Source organism: Melospiza melodia, chromosome 11, assembly GCF_035770615.1.
Source record: "Melospiza melodia melodia isolate bMelMel2 chromosome 11, bMelMel2.pri, whole genome shotgun sequence".
In the NCBI taxonomy this organism is placed as follows: Eukaryota; Metazoa; Chordata; class Aves; order Passeriformes; family Passerellidae; genus Melospiza; species Melospiza melodia.
Window position 1 is genome coordinate 9,375,829 of NC_086204.1, and position 24,619 is coordinate 9,400,447.

The 24,619-nt window shown below is 36.5% G+C and overlaps 1 protein-coding gene and 1 long non-coding RNA gene across 6 annotated transcripts in view; one reads left to right on the forward strand and one right to left on the reverse strand.

The window, feature by feature from the left end:
* The window catches only part of KCNT2 (potassium sodium-activated channel subfamily T member 2), a 115,156-nt gene that overhangs the window by 16,141 nt on the left and 74,396 nt on the right, over window positions 1-24,619 (reverse strand). For 3 of the 5 annotated variants that reach the window (XM_063165518.1, XM_063165515.1, XM_063165516.1), the window contains exons 15-25: window positions 20,409-20,517; window positions 18,102-18,158; window positions 16,891-17,040; window positions 15,540-15,769; window positions 14,602-14,818; window positions 13,237-13,342; window positions 12,836-13,008; window positions 11,130-11,201; window positions 8,267-8,401; window positions 3,981-4,092; window positions 170-271 (exon numbers count right to left, since the gene is read on the reverse strand). In XM_063165518.1, coding sequence (XP_063021588.1) covers window positions 170-271; window positions 3,981-4,092; window positions 8,267-8,401; window positions 11,130-11,201; window positions 12,836-13,008; window positions 13,237-13,342; window positions 14,602-14,818; window positions 15,540-15,769; window positions 16,891-17,040; window positions 18,102-18,158; window positions 20,409-20,517 — 1,463 coding nt within the window. The remainder of the gene's footprint in view (window positions 1-169; window positions 272-3,980; window positions 4,093-8,266; window positions 8,402-11,129; window positions 11,202-12,835; window positions 13,009-13,236; window positions 13,343-14,601; window positions 14,819-15,539; window positions 15,770-16,890; window positions 17,041-18,101; window positions 18,159-20,408; window positions 20,518-24,619) is intronic. The other 2 variants (XM_063165519.1, XM_063165517.1) reach the window with 1 other exon arrangement.
* The window catches only part of LOC134422978 (uncharacterized), a 40,268-nt gene continuing 18,262 nt past the window's right edge, over window positions 2,614-24,619 (forward strand). Inside the window, exons 1-7 of the long non-coding RNA XR_010028963.1 lie at window positions 2,614-2,731; window positions 2,856-2,894; window positions 10,242-10,279; window positions 10,364-10,433; window positions 11,940-12,106; window positions 16,353-16,395; window positions 21,795-22,132. This is a non-coding gene — a long non-coding RNA (uncharacterized LOC134422978). The remainder of the gene's footprint in view (window positions 2,732-2,855; window positions 2,895-10,241; window positions 10,280-10,363; window positions 10,434-11,939; window positions 12,107-16,352; window positions 16,396-21,794; window positions 22,133-24,619) is intronic.

Here is a 24,619-nt window from a genome sequence, read left to right on the forward strand (position 1 = left end):
GAAAACTGAACTAACACATCAAGCATGCTCCGTTGTCTTTTGCCATTGATTGCTCCCAGTATAGACACACTTTAATGGATCCTATGGCAGAAAATAGGGTCATCTAGCAATTAAGCACAATAAAATGGATGGCAGTACTTGTGTTAAGTCACATTACTGTTCATAGTACCTGATAAAGCAGTGTGTCCAACATGCTGATGCTGAAAACCCTGCCAGCAGCAAAGGGCAGTCGAAACATAAATGCCAGATTAGATCCCTTCTCCCGCTCTTTCTGTTAAGGAATTAAAACACAGAAAACATTTTTAATGCTGGTTTTGGAAGTACTGTAACAAAAACATGAAATAGATATTATCCTGAAAGAAGTCAAAAGTGTAAAAGCCTTTTATTCTCAACATAGTTTCTTCCAACAAGTATGCAGCATCTTTGTTCAACAGGTGCAGTTTTTCAGGTTGAAAGACATTGATCAGTGTATATGTTTCAGTCATCACATCTCAAACTGCATGGGCATATTCCACCCATTCAGTTTGAAAAAGATGGAGGGATATCAGCTGTGCTTAGCTCCTGTTAACCCGCTCCAATTCCTTGGTGCTGACAGTGGACTGGAAGTCTCTGGAGGTGGTCCAGGAAGTCTCCCAGGAACAGGAAACAGGGACAGGATCTGGTACAGAAGGGCAGGAATGGCACATGGGTCAATCAGTGCCCTGGGGCTGCTGGCCACACCTTTTCTGGTACTGACCAGGATGCCATTTGCCTTGTGGCCACCTGGACACAGCCTGGCTCAGGCTGTCAACCAGCACCCCCATCCTTGAGCAGCTTTCCAGCCACTCTGCCCCATCCTGCAGTGCTGCAGAGGTGATAGTGACCCAAGGGCAGGACCTGGCCCTTGGCCTTGCTGACCCTCATGCAACTGGACCAGGCTAGTTTAGTTTTCTTCCATCTCTTCTACAGCCTTGCTTTTCTTTTATTCTTGCTTCAAAGAGATCTGTGAGAAATATAATCCTATTTTCTAGGAAAGAACAAATAAATTTTCTGGTGTTGATATGGAACAACTTCCTAAAAACCTGTCAGTTCAACAGTCAAATTTGTGTGCTAATTGCTAGCACAATTTTAGAATTAATGTAAATTGTTAGAAATCTATGTGAAATAAGACAGGAATAATAAGAGGTACCAATCTCTTTTTGTAACTCATATGTCATTATTGTTTTTTCTTACTTAATGTTAATTCAGATCTGCTTAATACCTGAATTATATTAAAGAAAAGAAAATGGAGATAGGAAACAGGAGGCCCCATCCTGAAGTTAAAAAAGCAGCCTGGCTGTGAGCAAATGACTGCAAATATACTGGGCCATCCCAGATAGATTTCTGCTCCCCTAATATCTGTGTGCTTATCCCTGTGAAAGATACAAAATCACAGGATTGGGTTTAAACAAAAGATATAGGAACTTGTCATTATTTCAAAATGATCACTTACAGCTTTAGAATTTTTATTAGTAACATCTGCAATGTTTACTTGGAAAGAAAACCACAGCAAACTGAAGCGTGAATCCTATCCGAAACACTACAAACCCTTTCTTTCAAGAAAGAGGGAGTGGTTACCTCAGTTTTCTCCTTATGCAAGACAAATGGAGAAGACACATGTCAAGTTTAGAGTGTGGGTGTTTTGTTTTTCCTTTCCTCTGTTGTATAAAGGCCACTGCTTTCTCCTGTGTCAGTGCTGAGTTTACTGTCAGATTTATTTATCTCTAAAATAAGAAAAGTTGCAGCTGCAACAGCAGATGGACATCTGATTTGTGTATCTGTCTTCCGCAGCCCATTAGGTTGAAAAGCCAATTTTGCAAATGTGTTTCACTGCTACCTCAAGGCAACTTGCCTGATATTCTCAGTCTTTCTGAAAATGAGGCGCTTAATGCAGAAATAACAAGCAACTGTATGTCTGACTGCTTTAGGTAATTTTTACTGGAGTTTTTAATTGCCTTTCATCTTGCATGAGGGAGTTCTGAAAGATCAAATGAACTACAGCACCACCTGTGAAGTTCTCTCTGCAAATGTTAAGATGAAGTGACTGGGAAATATTAACACCAGGCAACTGCAAGAGCAATGAAGAAAATGTTCTTTCTTTAAGATAATTTATCTACCTCTGTTTCAGCAGAGCATAGTTTGGATAGGAAGTTTATTAAATGTTCAGCTTCCAACCTATCCTCACAACTTTTGCACAATAAATTAATAAGATAGTCAAGAAGGTAAAATATTTTTAAGTATTTCCAGAATATTTCCTTGAAAAATTAAGGAGCCTATGTAAAGAAAGAAAGAACTGAGATAAAAATCCTGGTTTCACTGCATTGAAGTAGACAGCCCACAGAGAATTCCAGAATCCAACTGGAATCGGATTAAGGGAATATGTTAACAAATAATTTCAAATTATCCATTGTCAGTCATAGTACACCAAGACATTAAGCTTGGTTGAACACAGGGTTGAAGGCCCCAGCCAGCTGCTGGCCCTTGTTGCACTGAGAGAACTGGCAATGCAGATTCCAGCCAGTTGTAGCTTATCCTTCATGGATTTACCACGGAGGGAGGAACTGCAGGAGCCACAGGGACAAACCTTAAAGGAAAGCTGAGCCTCCTTCCTCAAACAGCTCCTCTCTAACTTTTGTCTGGTTTCCTCCAGAGCTCTCCACGTCTCTGTCAGGACACCACCTAAACACAAGATCAAGCCTTCATGCTGCTACAGGTAAAGATAACAAGTCACTACAGGCCACCCAGATATTTACATCTTGTGTAAATATGTACATATAAGTGTGATATTCAACCAAGTAAAATATTTACTTCCCATCCTTCTCCTGTCATCCACACAGGCTGAATTTTGGCAGCATTCAAGAAACTGGACTGGGTAGGTAAGTTTCTTTGGAAAGGCTCTTTTCATGAAGCATATATTAAAATTACCAACATAAATCTTGTACAGTAAATAGTGAACTCTGAATTCCTCAAAATTTAGGAAATTTATGGCACACCTAGGAAATGGAAATTATAGGTTAAATCTGTATGATGGTAATGATTTTGGCATGAATTCAAATTCACCAAGATATGTAAGATATCTGAGGTGCACCAGCTGGGAGGGTACATATGGAAATCCAGCAATCATAGTGATTGATAGACTGATAGGGAAAAAGAAAATAATGCAGTGAAGGATTTCTGCCCTTGAAGACTGTCACAGTGATATTATTTGTCTCTCAGAAACTCAGAATATGGTGGGTAGGTCAGATCACCAGGGAAGATTTGTGAGAAAGAGGATTGTGCTTGAGCTTAGAGAGTTAAACAGATGCACAATATTACTTCCTATGCTCCACCTGTTTTAAGTAACAGTATTTTGAACAAGCAGATTAGATTTATCTCCATACAGCCACAGCTCCACAATTTGAAAATGTCAAATATACATATAGACTATGAAGGTTTTAGCTACCATTTAAGTAGTGTCACTGTCCCTCTCATCCTGACAGAGAACAATTACTGTTCTCAAACTGTCCCATTAATGCAAATATCTCCCACAGATACACAGAAATGTGTAGAGAAGACACAATTATAGTGCCTTTAAAATGAAGAGGAATTAAAAAATACATTATAATAAAAGCTGTATGTTTTAAGCATTTAGTCAGTTAAAAGATGTTCCATGTTAATTGCCTGTGTCAGCGTCTTGGACAACAACATTAGCTCTAAATATTTAATTATCCAAAAATATTTCATTTTCCTTGAGCAAATTCCACCAGAGAGTTGGTTGATTAATATTACGTTGTAAAATGATTAAATCAAATCAAACTTTATTATTAAATGAGGGTAGAAATTTGAAAAAAAATTTGTTTTGCAGTTGTTCTACAACCATAAATCACTGTTTCTACTTATTTTGAAATCTTTGTTACAAAATCAGAAAAAGTAATAAAAACATAACATTTAAACTGAGGGTAGGGGTGGGCAAATCTTCTTACCTTTTCCAATTTGGACAGAGCAAGAGAATAGCAGTCTTTGGCTCTGAACTGCATGAATCTCATGTTGGCTGGGTGAGTTAGCTCTGTGATAATGCTCAGGCTGGAGAACAACCTGCATTTTAAAATAATGTCATGGTTATACTTCTAATTATAACAGTTCACAAATGTAAGGCTCTACACAAAGCTTCAGCTTGTGCTTGTGCCCATGTTTTAAATGAAATCCCTTAACCTGTGGTGGGTCTGGGCCCAGTGAATTGCTGGTCCAACAACACATTCTCTGTAGAATTCACCAAGAAGCACACACTGAGCTGACAAAATACTTAAATGCTAGAAAAAAAACAACTTAATTTCATTATTTTTTATTTCATAGTTGGTACAATATCACAAATCTGAAGGAAACAACAAAAAATGCAAAACTTTAAAGCTTGTACTTAGTACCTGGTTGCATGTAAAGTATGACTGATTTATGTACCCTTTCCAGTTGATTTTTCTTTCTTGAGGTCTGTTTGTATGCTGTGACTACAGTCTGAGCAATAGCGATGAAAATTGACACTTGTGGGAGTTGCTGAGAAAATGTATGTTTATGTATACTTATGTTCTCACTTTGAAATATTTACATATAAAAAGTATTTATAACTTAACACCAATTCAGCCTTCCAGTAACTAAAAGCAGTGAAGAGAGCTCTACGGTGAACTGGCTCAATTACACAGATCTTCAAGCAGCAGACTCAAGAGCCCCTCCCCAGCACTCAGGGCTCCAAGAAACAGCTAGAAAATCATAGTTTACACTATTTATATACTAAACAAGTTGGAATAGAACAATATATTATTATTTAACTCTTTCCTTTACAGATTCTTCTGTAAATGAGATGTGCATTTGTAGCCCCTTTTGCTGACCCTGGGGCTACTTATCTACACTTAGCAATAGGTAATTGTAATACTAATTACACCATTGATGTGGTTTCTGTCTCACTTTCCATGGAAGCAGCATTTGGTGAGTTAGTGTCAAATGGAATTCAGTGCACCCTTTTGCCAGTCTTGTCCTTTTCCCTCACTTTTGCAGGGAGAAACATCCCTGAAATGGCAATTCAAGCAAAGCCTGAATGTGGGGAAATGTATATCCAGACTGTCTGCCAATATGTGTTAATTCCACATTGTATCTGACTAACACTAAAAAACACTACAGAATTCAGAGTTAGGAGTAATAGGAAATTAAAAGCTGATCTCATGATAAAATATACACAGCAGGAAAAAATGCAGGCAGCTATGTTTCTCTTAAAGATGGTTTCATGTCTTTCACTGAGATATGAAAACAGATTTATATTAGGAAATCAGTTTAAAAATGGGCATTGGTAAAATATTTTACTTACGAGTGCCTTTTAGCTGAATTAGGGGAAGTTGCTCTCTAGGAAGTCAGGGACAGATTGCATTCAGCCTTTTAGCTGAATTAGGGGAAGTTGCTCTCTAGGAAGTCAGGGACAGATTGCATCTTGCTCTGGGTGTAAGGCACACTGCCTGTCAGCTTTTAGCACTGGAGCAGGCTCCTTCTGGGCAAAGATACATCTCCTCTACCCCATTCTAGTAAGAAAGGACTGATGGGGAAGAGAAAGCCCCCCAGCCTGATGGGAGGCATGGCTTGCTACTGAACTCGTATTTGGAAATCAGACAAGCAAGGGAGACATGTAGTTCTTTCCCAAACCACAATGACAAACCCAGAAAACCATGCAATGCCATCATAGCACCTCATTTGGTTTATCTCTAAATTGGTGATGACAGCTAGATACCAGCCAAAACACTGACCTGTGATGTGTACTGCTGGCAAATGGCTTCCTGCAGGATTTGAAACAGCCTTGAAGAGGTTAACCATAAAACTTTATAGTGGTACAGATCTACTGCCTGGGGAAATGTGCTGTTTTTCTGAGGAGGGCTCACACCTGTCTAGAGGTGCTTGGCTTCCTGTTTAATTTTCAAAAGTGAAAAGCACCTTAAGGTGTAGTCCAAGACTATTAATTTCTCCTTTTATTTTTGAGCTGTGGTAACTGTTCTTGGTCAGTGTGCCCATTTGAGTCACATTTCTGCACTGCAATGGCAGGTAAGTCAGTGCTGTGTCACCGTTTTAATTGGGATGGCACAGCTTGTAGCCCTAAAGGTGCTAATAATCCTGTCCTTATAAACAATGCCTCTGCCTTCCAGGGTGGGGAGCACACTCTCCTGGCAAAGCAGGATTGCTGATTTATGTCAATCAGGGAATAATGACACAACTGGTGTGTGAGAACTGCCAGCTGGGGCTGAAGAGCCTGGGTTACTGCAGCTCTCTGACATGGCTTTTTCAGGCCTGAGTAACTCACACCAGGGGTGTTTAGATCAGCCTGAACCCTCTGAATGGTCTCACCTGCTGAGACCAAAGTGGAACCTTTGTCAATGCTGTGATATCATTGAAAACAGCATATTAAATCCAGGGGTTAAAATCCCCCTTTAACACTGCAGTTGGTGTCAAGTGCTCCTGCTCTCTACCATGTCCAGTCTTTTCTTTCATTACTTTCTGACGTTATTAGCTAGTCAATATATTTTTAAAGGTCATTTAGAAAAGTATTTACCTTCATGCAATGAATATAGTTTATTCTATAGAACAGGTAAATACCACTTTTTTATGCCTCTTCCCAAAGCTTACTTATTTCTACAACTTCAACGTAATATAAAAATGCAGTGAAATTATTATATGTCTCCTAGGGAAAAAAACCAAACTAATTTATGCAATACACTATTTGTGAAAGTTTGCAAAATTTCATGAAAAATTGTTGCTAAGTCTTAAACCAAGGTATTTTAACTTACTTTGATTGTAACTATGCGGTGTTAAAGTAATACTGACCCAGACATAGAGTTTATACACGAGTTAAAGCTGCCATCTAGTTGCAAACAATGTGCAAGACAACTGAAGGAGTGTACAGAAGCATCTAATGGCATATGTATCATATGTAATTTCTCTTTTACAAAGTAGAACACAGCTAGGGGAAAATTTTACGTGTTTACTTTTGATACAACTCCTTTTTCCATTTGGGAGTAAACTGTATTTCAGAAAAACCGATATATATGAAAAACCTTGGTGAGTGCCCTAGCACTGTATGGTTAGGAGCAGATCTGAGTGATGCCCGGATAAAGTTCAATTATAGCTTCAACCCAAATTTCATAGGTGTGAGTATGAATCACACACCTGTGCAAGTATATCAGGTACCAATTCAGAAACTGAAATGTTAGAAAAAGACAGAATTAACGTTTCTTGTGCAGTGCAGATTTTGCTTCCTTTGAGCACATGCAGAAATGCAAAGAGCATTTAACTGCATTCTCACAGAGCTGCATTTACAAGCTCCCTTGTATTTTAAGGAGCTCAATTTTCTAAACCACTGGATTCAAACCACTTTACTATGCATCTCTCTCTGGTCTTTTGTGGAAGGTTTGACACAGAAAACAGGTAACTGCAATAAAACCAATATTGAATCATATTCAATTTCCTTCCAGGTCTTATTAGAATAAACACCAGGAAGTGCTAGGCTTAAACCCCAAATCAGGGAGGCATTTCATAGCTGACTCTGTTTTGTTTTGTGTGAGATTTTTTGGGTGTTTTTATTAAGAAAATAATATTTTTCTCAGCTCAAAGTGACAAATTTTCTTCATACTCACTGAACCAAGATATTGAACACAAAGGCTTTAATTAGGAGAGTCGTCAAAAGGAACAGCAAATCTCATTTTCATCACAGACTCAGGCTGTTTACTAGACTGATCATATACTCTCATGACTCTTGCCGTGTTGCTGTCATATGTAATGTTGCATATCTGTGCCTAAAATCCTAACTTTTGTGCAAAAGTAAATGTGAACACTTACTACTAACTTCACAGTGATGCAGTACTTACCTTTCAGCATTAGAAGGATCTGCTTTTCATATGGGCTTTAGTATTATTGTGAGTTTTTTTCCTCAACTATCTTTCATCCTATGTCTTCAAGAGTAACTTTATTTTCCTTCCTGTAAATCTGATAGCTAACTTGCAAAATGATTATCTGGTTTTGAGACGCACAGCATTTCATCTGAGCTTTCAGGAGAATACCTCAGGATTCTAAGTGAATTACTAAGCAGGGTGGGAAAAAGTTTGTCCATGTAAGACACAAATTCATGCAAGGGAAAACTTAAGTAGAATTAAAAAAAAAAAAAAAAAAAAAGCTCTTGGCACAAGAAGCATCAAGTATTTCGCAGTTAATGAGGATGTGTAGACAGATTGCAAAAACGCTTTACCTGAAGAGGGTTTGAACATTCACAATAGTCTTGGCATCTGCCATGTAGTCTTCCTCAGCACTCATCGTGCTTTCCTTGTCCACCACCACCATGTTAGCTGCAAAGGTGACCCCACACCTTAATAAGTCATCTAGGCTTTTGTGAAGAGAAAGAGGGAGAAAGAAACAAACAACTTAAATATGGAACACCTGAAAGATTAGCCATGGGTTGGCATCTGCAGATCAGCTATGTAACAGCTTCTAATATAATCAAGGATAACTTCTCAATTAATTGGTAGAATATAATATAGAATCTACTTCAGTAGGTTGTTACAGTCCCTCTCTTTTGTTAATTATAAATTTATTTCAGTTTTTTTTAAAAAATAAGCCTTTAACAGTTACTTGGGAACACTTTGGCCCTACCCACTGCAACAGCTTGCTCCATTGCAGTTACATCTGACAATAGAAAAACCCAAATAAATGCTCCTGATTGCTCGTTCCCACAGTTTTATTTTGGTTTCAAAATGTTAATTAATTAGCTGGAGTGTTCTCAGGATGCTTTTAGGAGCAGCTGCAGAGCAGCAGAACTTTGTGCACAGCTGGACAATGTGTGAAGCCCAACCACAGAAAACACAGACAGCTGAGTTACAGTTCTCATCATGCCTTGTAGTTTTGTCTCCAAAATGAAGCATGTTTCAGCTGTTTTAACAACATTTTCCACAGATCCTAAGCAACTTTTGACAAGTGTGGTGGGTTTTTTTAACAATTTATTTTGGAAGAATTTATACCATTGTTTTTGAAACTGCAATATCACTGATGGTTGACTACAACAAAAGAAAAACTGATTTTATGTGATCTATGAACAACTGCAGTGCATAAGTCCAAACTTTTTTTCTAAGTAATTTGTATTTCTGATTTTTCAGACTCTCAGTTGATCCCTGAAAATAGCAGCATATTCTTAAATACCCAGATTTTCTGCATTTCAATGTTTTATAAGCTCAAAAGCTGTTCTTATTTTAGCAGTTACATGTGGCTGGCTTGTGGAGAATTTGAAAAATGCTAATGTGGAAGTATTATAACTCTACTTCTCAGGTACCTCTAGCTAAAGGTTTCTCAAGATTGACTAGAGTTCTACACAACTGTGAGATCTGTTCAGTTACAGATCTCAAATCCTACCCAAGGACTAGGGGAAAGGTACCTACTGCTTGACATATTTTGATGAAGTGAACTCTGCTATGAATTTTGGTAAAGATGTTTTTTTTGTGAGCCATCTACTTCTAACAAAAAAAGAATGGTAAATGAAAGTAATTTCTTTGGTGGTTTTCTCTCTGAGATGATGATACTTCATTGCTGGTTAACAAATGATAAATATTTGAGATACTTATAGATAGTAGGTGGTACTTTGAGAATGTATTTTATATTCCTTAATTAAGAAAGGAAAATATGCATATTTTACAATGTATTTCTTATCTACAGATGGTCAGATCTATTAATTGTACAAGATTTAAAAACATGGTGAGGAAAACACAAGGAATATATACGAACTATATTTTTAGAAGTATTCTTATTAATGATAACAGATGTCAAAAAAACCCTCAACAAACTATACAGTTGCTTTTTGCACCCAGAATTAAAGTGATTTTTGCATCAGAAAAGATGCAGAAGTTCATGCTGGTATTACTGTGAACTTCTGAGTTCTGAATAATCACTTATTCCAAAGACTACATGCTTCATTTTTTTAAAAATGCATTTAATTCTGAAAGAGCAACAAAACACCATTAGGGAGGGATTTGGCAATTTCCATTTTGAAATAAACTCAGTAAATTTAAACAGAGTTTAATTTTCTACATTAGTAGAACAGGTTAACATCTGAGTTATTAATTACTTTAAATACTTCAAGTATTCCCTCTTGAGTACACATTTTGATGCCATTTGAGTTTTGTCTTTTTCCTTTTATATCACCTCCTTACTAAAACTATTTCATGTTTCATTTCCAGGTTGGGAAAAAAGACAACAATTTAATTATTCTGCCATTGTGAGTTCTTTTTATAACTATTACATAATTAATACTTAATAAAGTAGTAGATATTAATAACCTGTGACACTTTTTGCTTTATAGGAAAAAATGTAAAGTAAATAACAATTCTGTGGGCTCTTTCTGAACCTCACAAGCACCCAGTATCACCAAGGTAAATCTCTAACTGTGTCACTGTTATAAGCAGGAAATAAGCTTTTTGATTTCTACAGGGGGAAATTAATATTATGGGCTTGTAGCCTCAATTCAGTATGCACTATGTAGTGAAGCAGTTTTCTTTAAATTTACAATCTACACTAAGAAGTTTACTAAAATATTCATGAGTCCTTGCTCTTCTCTTGTTTCTGCCTGATTTTCACATTAAAGTTCTGTTGCTAAACCTATATCCATAAACATATATTAGCAGAGGTGAAGACAGAAATGTAGGAGTAAGTGATCATTTAAGTAGTGTAAGATGAAGACTTTTGGAAACATTCAAGACTGTTTACATTCTGTAGCTGTCTTTACAAAACCTGAGTCAATGAATTCCAAGAAATTTTAACTCAGTACAGACTGACACTAGAATCAGGACTATGATCTGTTCATTTGTAGAAACATATGAACTCACCTAAATAAGTGTTAGTCTTATGTTTTTGAACATTTTAACTTGTGCTCCCTGTCATGCTTTTCCCTAATGAGCTCCTTTATAAATCAGAAATGTGAAATCCCAAATTACAGCAGACAGACACAGACTCTGCATGCATAAAGCTCATCTCCAACTACACCACACACAGCAGAACATGCAATGACAATACACACACCAAACCACTGAGACTACAAAGGTAAGTTTGCTAACAGTTATTTCACCTACTTGTCGATAGAGCCCACCATGTAGTAAACCATTGGAAACCAACAGATTGCATCCAGAAAATGCATATCTGGCCTAAGCAGCAGATGGAATTACAAAATGAAACACAGTATCACAACAGCAGCATCTCTTCCAAAATATTTTAATCAACTGGTAGTTTGGGGTTTTTAAAAAATAAAACTTTCTTAAACTTTGGCATTATGATGTCAGTTAAAGCAGGAAATAGGTTTTCAGAAAGCTGTGAATCAACACTTTGTGATCATAAAGAATGATCAGAATTAACATGCTTATATTAGTAAATGCACCTTTAAAATCAGAAATGTTATGGCACAGGACAATTCCAAATGTAAGAACAAATGAGTAACGTCAAAGACACACTACCAAGTTATACTCTAATCGGTGTCTTAGGAGGACTTAAAATAAGCATCAACAATTCTTAATTAAAATGTAAAGTGGAAATCAAATCATCATTTGGGTTTTGTGACACCTACTGCTTTCAAGCCTACTCCCTTTCAGAGGAGTCACTGCAAACGCTGCATAGAGAGAGACAACAGTAAGGGTGCTGGTTTAATTAGCAAGCAGAGCTTTTACTTCACATTAATCAATCAAAAGTGTGTTCAGCTATTAAGTGTCAGAACAGCACTGAAGTGTGTGAAGCTGGGCACTGAGCTGGCACTAGAGGGCCCCCTGTGCCCATGGCTTTGCTCTCACACTGTCAGTGGAAGTGATTTAGCCTCATTTAGGCTTCTCGATTTGTGTAATTCACTGTATGCCATAGTACCTACGTAAAAACCTTCTGTTTTGCCAACACAGGTGACTAAGGAGCTTCCTGAGGGAAAGTGGGACACTTCACAGCAGGCCTTTGTAGAAAAAAATCACTTAAACTGCAACAGATCTACACAAATGGAAGTGTCAGCCCTGGAATCACAACCTACAAGACATTTTTGCTTTCTTAGCTTGTTCTACTATTCTGTGTACAGGTAACCTCCATTTCTGTGTCTTTCAAATTGTGATTTTAAGTAAGCTGAGCTGTACCAAAGTGTTGGAAAAAAAAACCCCAAAAAGCTAATTATTTATCAGATTATAAATTAACCAGTCTTGACATAAGCAAATTTCTCTGAAATATTAAAATCAAGCAACGAGAAAAATTCCAGCAGTCACCAAGAGATATAAAAGTAACAATAATACTGCAGGTTTAAATTTTCATCCGTGGCTTTAAATAATTTTAGATAAAATGTGTCTGTGGGTGTCCTTTTGGCTTAAAGAACTGTTTATCTTTGAGAGTAGAGTCATTAAAAATATACCTAACTGGTCCAGGCCACTAAGTGCATTGTGTTAAGTAGGTTAGTGCTGTCATGTAGCTGTTAAACTGTTATACAGCTTGCTTTTTACAGTGTTTATTAAGCTATTTAATTTTAGCAGTAACATTCACATTTTTGGGGATAATTTTTAGAAAAACTTAGCTGAAATATTGGCCATGAAGAATAAGAACATTTAAGTTTACTATGGCCATTAACAGTCAATAAAAGTTCAGTTTTGTATATGACAGTGAACATGCAGCATGATTTTTGTCATTAAGTTTTCTCAAAGATAAGTGTGCCATAATGTTTTTGATTTTCAGCTGGCCATGTGAAAAGGGGTCATCTATTGAATAATGGTAAAATGAGTTTAAAACTTATCAGAAAGGGGAAAAAAACCATTTTCCTTACGGGTTATCCAGCAGTAATACAATGGGGTTTAGTTCTTTCTTTGGTCGGTAATAAGCTCTCAGTGGGACAATGAAGTTGTATAAGCCATTTCCAGCAGTTTCTGCTGCAACTATAATCAATTTGTTTTTGAATCCATAGGCTTTGGCATCTTCATAGTAGTTATGTTGGCACCCCTAAAATCAGAGTAAAAAACAAGTTCAGTGGATGTGAATATTGTATCAGATGACCCAACAGAGACCTCATTAGATATAAAACTTGGAAATGAAAAGGAGGAGAGAATATAGTATTATAGAAAATACTGCACAAACTTCATCTCTAAGGAGAAATCAGAATTTGGCTCTGCTCAGATGCAAGAGACAAATGAGAGTGCAGGATTATCCAGTAGCAGAATCCCCCTTTACCTTATCTAGTCTTAGACAACAGAAGGGTACTTTTTCATGCAGAAGATGACAAAAAGTGGGAGAACTTCCAATATAAGGAGAGTAAGGAGGATAGCCTTTGGCATACCTAAAATAGAAAAAAAAAACATTTTTCAGTATAGCAAATTACCAAAACACAGCTGCCTACACAAGTGTTTTGTGGGATGTTTATACATACGTCCAAGTTTTAGATCAAGCACACAAAATGAACTATGCTTAACAGAAGTCAAAAGAATGTATTTTGCAGCCAGTTCAACAGAACTTAGTAAAAGCTGCCATGCTTTTGGGGACTGAAGGAATTTTGCTTGGGTTTTTGAAAATAATTTGTTGTATTACAGTGTGCTGCCGTAGTGTTTTGAACTGGAAACTTTTAAGTTAAAAAAGGAAGGAAAGAAAGCAGAAGTAACTGTGCTTCTGTTCTTCCTTCTCCATTTTTTTTCCAAACATTTACCAAGAATGAGTGAAGTCATTACCTTTTAGCTTTAATAATGTACTTTCAAAATGGCTGAAATAAATTCTAAATGGCAAACCCTCTTCCCGATGAGGTGAAATTTCTAATTGGCCTTAGTTCATTTTTTACGAGAGACCTTTTAAATCCTGCTGTTTCAATCTGCACATTTAAGATGACTTGTCCTATTAATTTTTTCTCTGGAGCTTGATAATCTTCCCTGGGGCTTCTCATGCTTGCCATTGGTGGAAATGGGAAACTCTGCTGGTTGAGGCACTGGTTTAAATTGTGTATTTCAGTTTTAACACCCCTGTCAGCAATCCTAATAAACATAATTGCTCATCTGCACAGCAAGATTGAATCTTCTGGGTTTATCTGAGTAATGCATCATTACTTTCAGTAACACACTAACAAGCATGTGGAATTAGATGTGATAATTTTGTCCCATCCTGCTTTTTTGTCATTCCTGCATTTTGAAGTCGCACACCCAGCTCCAGAATTCCAAAGCCTGTTAGATGATCTGATTGTCACTGGATTTTCATGGCAGGAATACTTATCTGTTTACAAATTTGTTGAGTGCTCATGTAATAATTATAGAAATAAAATAAAAAGCCCTAGAATACGCTATGAATGCATTGCAATACTTGACTACAGCTTTTAGAACTGCAAAGAGAAAATCTCCTGCAAACGGAAGAGTTTATCTGCGGGGTGTTCTTGTATTTCAAAGTAGGCTTATGGCATTCTGCTAACATTTCCTCTATGGGAATAATTCCATAACTGCACTTCGTGGAACTTCCTTTCTAGAAGTGCTCAGATTGATCTGCATTCCAAAAAGGATTATCGATGCTTTTTACATATGGAGTTAACTTTTCACTTTATTTGACATTTAGCATACGTACTCAAAGCCTGCAGAGCCTTCCTCGTCGGAGGGGGTGGTTTCATCCTCGGACTGGTCGCTGAGCAGGTCGCAGGTGGGCAGGGAGGAGGAGTCAGCCACCTCGAGCACGGGGGCGATGCTGGGCCTCCTGCCCTCCCTGCCCCCCTGGGCGGGCAGCGCCAGGGTGGCACCGCTGGCCCCGCGGCACCCCGTGTCCTGCAGATCGATGGCCACGGTCCCTGGGCAGGGAAAACAGGGAAAACGTCTCCTCAGTGCTGCTCAGAACGTGGGAACGGCGTTCCCAGATTTACTGGGGATTGCCTGGCTGCCTGGCAAAGGACTGGCAGCAGCACTGCCCTGGGTGTGTTTATTCCATTAAAGTAAAACAAATATTTCAACTGTACTCAAGGAAAGCAACGCTTTTCCTGACAATTAGTCTGTGTCTTCTTGTTAACTGCCTCTTTAAAATCATACCTCATATAACCAGTCCATATTACTATGCATCAACAACCTGCAGATTTTACTTAAGGTGTTTGTTAAATTAAAGAAGCTCATGAAAACTTCTTAGAAACAATCAGGTATGAATGACAAACAAGTACTCGTATGATTTACCCACTGGTTTTGCTTTGCATTCACTTCATTATTACTTTTTTATACACAGTCTTAAGTTTACTTCCACTTTGTCAAGTAAAAGAGAATCAAATTCCATTTGTTTGTTTGGGGGTTTTGGTTTGTCTGCTTGTTTGTTTTTGTCTGGGTTTTTCTTTAGTTTGGTTTGGGTTTTGTTGTTTGTCTGTGGGGTTTTTTTAAATATAAGGGTAAATGTTTTAAGTTTTTCTAGTCATTCTCTCTATTCATAATTACAGTTTCTTAAAAGCTTAGGAAGATGCTTTAAAATGTGCTACTCATTAAATAAGAATATGTTGTGATGTAATCTTTTTTTTTTTTTTTTTTACTTACCCATGCTGGCTATTATACTGTGTACTGGTAACCTAGAAGCTCCATGATAAGATAATTTTGATTCATGGTTTTTTCTATGCTTTTCTTGCTTCTTAAAAGCAGAATTCTCTTCTTTGGTGATATTTATATAAAAGCATATATCAGTAGAACTCATGATATATCGAGGACCTGGATTCAGCAAAATGTTTTTGTTATCTTCCTTTCTAACACCAATCAGACAGACTCCAAACCTTAATTAGAAAAGGAAAGGCATGGTTCATTTTGCATAGTCCTGCAAACACCAGAATTTCCATTGTCAAAAATGAACCTCAGGTATATTTTTATTCTTTGCACATTATGAACATTTGCAGCTTTCTGGATGATAAGGATGTTTGAAAAATGTGTCCTGCTAAATAGGCCACATCAAATCAAGCAGATTTTATGAGCTCATGAATTCCCAGGCAGTTGAGTGTTTTTTCTAATGCCCATAATATTCTCCTAATGTTGTTCTAGTTGATTTTTTCTGTCAGATGAATAGTCCTTTCTGGGAAAATATTGGTAGAAAAATGGATACATGATATGAAAAATTATTAATATGTTAAATTGTTCCATTATTTATAAGTAATGGAGACCATTTTCATAATTCATTTTTCCAATTCACTTATAAAATGTATTTGATTAGTGATAGAAAAGAAGGAATTACAGAAAAAAACCCTCTTTTTCTCCTTGATTAAGTATGAGAATAAACCCAGCATTTAGGGTTTGATAAATGCTTATTTCATCAAATATATAAACATACATGATTTGTGTTTATTTTGCATGTTCATCTCACAGAGCAGCACTGGAAAGGTGATGCATCATCTGGACCTTAAAGCAGGTATGTTATCATCTAACAGAAAAAAGAGTTTTATGTTTGAACAATTACCAGAATGTACCATGTGACACCTTTAAATTGAACATTTTCCTTAATATGAACAAGCGACAAAGGAAGCCAGATTTCCAGCTGAGTCCTAAATAAATTTTAAAAACCCCACACCCTCCCACCCATTCATTTCTAGATTGTTTTGGACTTGGAAAAGGATTGTGGTTCTTGAAAAACCTCCAAAAAGTGCCTTTTTTTGCTGGTTGTCCAGCTTATCCTTTACATTTATAGAACACTATTCTCAGACTGAGATGGGCTATTCAGGATGAACATAAGCTTCTACCTGACCAGCTCCAACTCACAGAAATAAATCCATATTAGTGGCCAGCAGCTTAAACCCAGAAACAGATCAATGTGCAGTACTGTGCCTTTAGTGCAGAGCCACGTTGCAGGCAAAACAAGTAATTATTTCTTTGAACTTCTGATGCTTGATAAGAAAAATAAACATACTTTTTATGTGCATGGAAAGAAGCATATGTGAAGCTCTTCCCCTCATACTCTGCAAAAAATGTACTTTCTTCCAGGTTGATGTGATACACTTCATTACCAGAGCATCTGCCATACATTTTCTGCCATTGTTCTGGTGATTGCTGACTCTCCCTGAAACATAAAGAGAATAATTTAACACTTAATGCAAAATTCTTATTAATCAGAATCGTATTTCCTGTCAACAGAAACTACAAATGTCTACTGAAAAGGTCCCATAGGCTAATCTGAAAGAAGTATTTGAGATCAAATCTTGGTTATATTTTAAGTACAGAGATTATCTTGGTGTATTAAAGAGCATTTTCTGCTAAGTAATAGATATATGAGAGTATGTACTTTAACACCAGGAGAGAGATGGCTCAATTACTTTAAAATCACACCATAATAAGTAGATCCATGGCAGCTTGAAGTGACAGGTAAAACCAGCAGCATTCTCATGACATTCATAAAGACAGTTTCTTCACATGCTTTGTGGCAGACTCTTTGGTTTCTGTCTGAGTATTATTAATACCAACTTATGTAGGAAAGAGTCATTTGTCTTTGGTCATTTGATTTGTGAGAGAGATTTTTCTGCATTTGCTTATCAGTGATCTTTATACTCGCTGGGTATTTTTTGGTTCCTGTGTCTTTTAGACTATTACAAGTACATAGCTTCTTTTCTTTGGTGCAAGAAAATAAGTTAAAAAGCAGATCACCCTTTACTCCATGCATTATACTTAATGCAAACAGTTCAGTGAAAATTTCCAAACCTCAGCAACCCCAACACTTTTAGACCTGGAGCTCCTGGGAACTTCTTGATTAAGTTTGGAATGTGGAAATGATTTTCACTGGAGGGAACTGCTGCATATACACACAGATATGTGCAGATAGGTCATGAATCTGCCAAGTGTGTCCTGTGTTTTCCCACTTGGAGTGAAGATCCCAAGGTCCCAGGACAAGCTCCTTTAATGCTCGTTTATACGTTCTCAATACCTTAACACAATTTGTATTTTTCTCCCATTTACCATGTTTCTTCACTCTCATCATGAAAACATTTTGTTTCAAGATGAAAATAAGTAAACCACTTTTGTCGCAACACTATAAATAGTGCAGTAGGTATAGAACAGCACAAATAGCCATGTAATTTCAGAACACTTTCCCTTATTTCACTTTTCCCCCTAAAATAAAATGGTCACCTGTTTGATGTCTGCTTGGTTCCAGTGAGTTGTCTGAAAGCTTCCCATGGGGCTGTACTGTAAAGATCACATTAACTCCAAGTCAGAAAGGTTATTTTCTTCCAGTATCTTGTATCATCAAACAAACCCTAATAGAGTTGTATTACTAGTTTAGATAACCAGGTAACACTTAAAGATAAATGTTAAGATTATTAATTAAGATTGATAACGAAATTATAAATAAGATTCAAGGTAGAATTTTGGTGTCTCACAGACTAAAGTTTTTTTGAATTCCACAAACAGTTGAGAAGACAACAGGATTATTTGCACCTTAACAGACAATAGGATTATTTGCACCTTAACAGGTATTTAAAATCTGAGTCCTACATAAGGTTTCATGCAGGTACTAATAGCAATCATGATAATAAAAGGATAATTAAACAGGAACTAATGTAAAGGAAAGCAGTTCACTATTAACATTGGAAATCCATTTAACAAATTATTTTCATTATGTAGATCTAATTTAGTATTTGGTTTGGTTTATAAATACATGTATATAAAATTTTTATTTGCAGTTTAAATAATCTACTTTCACCTGATATTTTTACTTCGCCAAACCCAACTGCTCATCTGACTTCATCTTTCATATGCATAAATAATGGTAATTTCACCTACTTTAACAACTAGCAGTTAATTTACCTCTTGTTCAACAACAGAATACATCTGGAAAAGCAAAGAAACAACCCTCTCTGAACTATAAATTGGTCAAATCCAAAGCAGTTTATGTCTGCAGTACAATGACTAATGTCCTTATTTTGGAGTCTGTCTGAGAATCAATGCTCTGAAGAGTGCTGACTGCAGTAGATAAATAATAACTAGACATTTTCACTTTTTCAGTCTTTCTGTATAAATACAGAAGAGTATTCTTACAATAACATAAAATGTACATTCCTTCTGAAACACACATTATTTTAATCCTTCTGGATTCAAAGTAATGCTACAACTATTTGTGCAAAAACCTTTTTCTTTTTGCTCCTAGTATACAATGACCAGACTAGAAACCAGTTATTTTTATTATGCTGGTTACATCTATTAATTCTGATTGCAAAAGAAATCTTAGGCACTTTTGAATTCTCAGACAGTTACTTTGTATCTCAGTTGGGAATCTGTAAATGATCAATATATTAAACAAGGAAATGCTGAAGTATTAAGTACAGCAGAAATCGTTTCCCTTTTCTGTGTTTGGTTTTGTGCTGAAGGAAAATTCCCTGACACCTGTTAGGAACACTGCTCTTCTTTTAGGTGCATGTAATATGAAATAACTGGAACAGGCTCTGGATTCTGTGCATGTCACAGAATTACAAGGTAGGCAGATAAAAAAAATGTATAAAGAATGTGTTTCACCACAGTGCTCAGCAGGTATCCAAACAATGTTTTGTTGTCCTCTTACTAGGAGATTTTAGTGCACACTGCCATTAAAATCTTGACATTTGTTGTTCTCAGTAGTAACAGTTCCAGGAAGAATTTGTTTTCCCCATTCTGGGCAAAGGGGAATACTAGAAATGTCATATAGAAGGTTAAATAACTCTGCTTATAAATAGATATATACTGGGTTCATGATTGCTTGAAAAAGAAGTTAGCCTGTTACAAGACTTATATAGTGTATACGCAGCTATTCCATTTCTACAAATATATTTAGAGATTCATTCTTTATTGCATCTGTCTGCCCACGACATTTCAATCAAAAATACCTTATTATTCCAAGAATACAGCATAAAAGTGATACACCAGATCTGGTAAAATTATTTTAGTGAATTCAGAGAAGCTCTACTGTGACTATGCAGTCTGCAGAGACACCATAATTCTGCACCCCGTCCAGCAGTATGGTCATGTTAAAATTAAAAATCATGGATATTTGTTTGCCTCTTAACATACAGGCATAGAAGAGTAAATACCATATGTCATCAAAAAAACATTTTATTTTTTTTTAGTTCATTGAAACAGACCTTGAAATTAACCTATGAGAATAGATATTCTTAGGATTTGTTAGTGTTCATAAGTAGAACTTTGTGATAGAAACACTTCAATCTACTAAACCAGAAATTCAATTTTTTCGTATTTTATATTGTGAAGTGGCACAACAGCATGCAACAAACTCTTAAATACTGGGGGAGGATGTCTTCTCTTCAAAACTATACTGCCTTGAGTAAGGCATTTTGATGCTTTTATTGTGCAGAAAGTTCCATTTTCTTTTTTAAAACTGTAGTTATTTGAGAACCCAGGGTAAGCTGTTTTCTAGATATCAGCTATGACTTTTTCTATACTTACTGTCCCCTAGATGTATGAACCAGCAGAGTGATTAATGTAGAAGTAGCTGGACATATGCAATTTAGAGCTAGCATAGCATATTTGAATTCCTCTTCACATACAACATGATCTGTAGGGAAAAAAAGAAGGATACAAATTGTTTTATAAAATTAACAGAACAGAATTATCACTTCCTTGTCTAGGAAAGTGGTGAAGATGGATCAATCAAAAGTTGGCCCAACATCTTAACTTTCTGCTTGAACCTTGGAAATCAGCTGTGTATGATTTTCCCTGTCTGTGCTATCTAACATGGATGGCTACTGTTCTAAACCCAGATCACAGTTAAATGCTCTCCAGGGCTTGCTGATGGCATGAAAAGGAAATAGAAATTATTCTTTAATGTAATTCCCATATATCTGTGACAGTATTGAAATAGCTATTAAAAGGGACAAGCACAAAACTTGTAACTGCTTGTCAGTCTAGAAACATCAATTCCGAGAGGTTTTGTAAAACCATGAAGGCATTTAATACCAAGTCAATTTTCCCCCTCTGAATATGGTCTTTGGTTCTTTTGATGGGATCAGAATTTGCTCCTAATCAGGAAGAATATTACAAGTAGTACAGCTGATTATCAAAACATAGGCACATGAAAATTGCTGAGTAAAGGCAAGCAAACAACCTCCCCAGCCAGACCTGAACTCTGCACATCTGCTTCTGGTTTCACCAATGTGACACTGAAAACCTTAGAACCTCCTTGCCTCTCTAAGCTGCTTTCCTGACAGAATTTATTGTATAGCTATAAGCATGACACTTCCTGAAAATAAAAGTGAAGGCATATTGTGCCTTCTCTGTTCCTTTTATTTTGAAATATCTAGAGGCTTTTCAGTAACAGAATCATTTACTACTGAATTGAGTAATTAATTCTCCTATTTTGTGAAGATCAGGGCCTATTTAAATGTCATAGGGAAGGGATGAATTTAGTTATATAAAGACACTGTCAAATATAGGACAAAATGAGATTTTTCTTCCTGTAAATATATTTCAGCTGTAGCAATTAAATATTTTCTGCAGAAAATGTTTCAGATAGAAATATGTTCTTTTAGTTGACCATATGCCATTAATAAACCTACTTGAATTTCAGACTAGAGAGGGTAAGGCATAGTTGGTGACTTGAACAGAGTATCTGCAGTCCATTACTATTAGTGAGATGACAGAGATATATGGAAGTGAATACCACCTTCCTGACACTGAAAGATAGAGAATTCTTGCTAATTTTTAATTTGTTTAGGATTTTGCCAAATAACCTCCCCTTATTTTTTGTTTGGAATGTTGTCATATTATAGCTAAACATTTTGAAAATAAAAGAAAAAATACACAGGGTAATGATTTCATTCTCTGTTATTTCAGATCTTGTATTTGAACCCAACTGTACACGCTGGCCTAAATATATACAAATGGAAGTTAATAAATCACAGATGGCACAATGAAAACAAAAACTGTAGCTTCAATCCTCCAGATGCACTCTACTCTCTAACATCTATGGTGAACTTTCTTGGCAGATCTTTATGTAAAATATAATGCTACCAAAGAATACAGCATACAGCAGAGATTGCTGTCCTACAACAGCCTCTTAATCATGTCTGTAAGAGATTCACCTGGTGTTGTCAAGTGTTTTTACATCAGGAGCCTTGGAGCTGGACTTTTGGACTATTTTTGCACCTGTTTGAGATTCTGACCTTCTGCAGGTAAGTTCTTGTATTAGACACAGACCAGGTCAAAAATGCCTTGTTCATTTCTCCAATTATTTGACAGTTTCCAGCCTTCCTATGACGTTAACTGTGTGTTCTGTGTATGCTCAGGCCTTGTCTTGAGGAGAATTACAGAGAACTTTGACTGCTGCCTCTTTCAGAGGTGAGCAGGGAGGAAGCTGGATGACAGCTTTCCCCCTCCTCAGGTCTGGGACATCACTTGTGGCCCCTGACAGCAGGTACCAGAATCAGCAAATTACTCATGCAGTGTGACAGTGAGGCAGCCCAGGAAATTGCAGTTTGTCTTGAAGTGAATATTAAATATGTCATATCAGCTTGCCAGAGAAAGAAGTATTTTGATTGAGTTTATACTAAAGAAATATTACATGTAGAATTTCCGTAAGTTGCTGTTTCTGTTGAAAATCTATTTTGACAGCAGTTTTGTTGCTAAGTCTGTCTCAAATGGATGTAGTAATGCAGTGGGGTGAGTTATGGTTTCTGTGATGTTACTGAGGATAAAACAGACTCAAAATACTGATTTATGCCTGCAGCAGCAGCCATGTGCTAAGAATGACCTAGACCTGGCACAATTATTCTGAGAAACCTTACTTTTGTCAATTTGATAAGTTAACATGACCACTACCAGATCTAAAAGAGAAAAATGCCCATCCATTACCTCTAGACTATTTTTATCTGTAATTGGACAGATTAATCATCTGCTGCATTTAATATCCATTTAGGTGAATCTGGACTATGCTTCTTTGAAATAAACTACTGGAGCTTTGATGTCAGGCTTCAATAATCTGTGCTAATTCATGGATGCATTTTGAATAAATAGATAATGTCAAAATGTATCCCCGTTTCCTGGAATTGTGATTATATTTAATTTCCAAATATTCAAAGTAAAGGATATATATACACACACATACACATACAGACACACACAAAAATTATAAAAGTTTTAATTCCAGCTCAGAAAATATTGAATTTAGTAGTCTCTGAATTGCATAAATATATTGCTCTGCTGTGGAAAATCATCATTTTATTTCCCTTTTGTGCTGAAATGCAGGGCCAGGAGGTTGCATCAAGGGTACATGGCCTTTTGTAGCCTTGTGTGTTTGAAAGAAAAGTGGGAAGATTAGGAATCTAACTGCCAGCATTACTGAAAGAAAAACTGGGCATATCAAGGCATTTTTATATTGGAAATTACTAGGGAGAAATCAAAGTATTTCAGCTCAAGAAATAAGATAGCTCCCCATCTGATGACTGTGATGTTAACAGTGACTATGTATTTAAAGTGTTCACACCTTAAACTTGCAAAGGGTTTTGCTGAGACAAACATTTATGCCACTGTAGCAATGTAAGCAGGTTAATATTGTAAACAAAATAGTTAAAATTCACTGTTAAAAATACGAGAAGGCACAGAATGCGAGGATGTGTGTGTGGCACCAGGTGGAAAGTCAAGAAACCTGACTTTCTGACAGGTCATATGAGCCTGGCCAAAGTGCCTCCATTCTCTTGCTTTGAGGACAAAAATAAATTCTCATTCTCTCATTAAAGACAGGGAGGATGTTTAAGTCTTGTTTACAGGATGGGAATACATTATAACAATTACTTTTCCCTCACACTGTTCCCTACTCCTATAGGAACATGCAGTCAGTATCTGAATTTCAGGACTGCCTCATGCAATCTAGGACTGGTCAACCTAATATAAGCTGCTGAGAAAATGGGCTGCTAGTGCTTCATACATTTTTAATGTTATTAAAAGTTAAACTTTAGTTAGGAGGCCTATTTGGTTGTATTTCTTCTAAATTCAAAAAGTTCATTTTTGACAGCTATAGTCTCTAAACCAGTGTGTAAAGGAAAAAAAAGAAGAATAAACACTATTACTAAGTAAGTCAGGTTTATAAAAATGCCCACTATTGTTCTGGGAAGCCTCTGGAAGAAAACAGTCATTTTTTCAAGGAATATCAGATTTAAAAGAAGCTTTTACATTAAGGCAGTAATAAAGCAGCCCTGAATCATAACAGGAAAAGCACTTAGAAAAATGTTCCAGGTGGTTGTGACAAATTTCACTCGTAAACACTCTGGACAGGTCTGCAGTCTGCAGCCCCCACTGGGTACATGTTTCAGGATGATGAAGTGTTGGGTGACATCAATACCAAAGGGAGATCCTCTCAGGAAAATGTATGCCAACTAATATTGTTCTCGTGGCTCCAGCAGTGCCTAAACATTTGCAGTAGGTGAGCATCCAGTGATGATGCTGAAGTTCAACTGAAGGAAATTTTACCAAAAGAGGTTTTTTTTAGTTGTTGTTTTTTTAGTTGTTTTTTTTTTTTTTTTTAATATGGTTCAAATTCTATAACACTTCAAACAGACACGAAAAATTGCCTCTGTTTTAAAAGTCTAGTTGTATATAAGCTCCTACAGAGACGAGCCATTAGGAATAATGAAACTCTCTTAAAAGCACAATTTGGAACAACA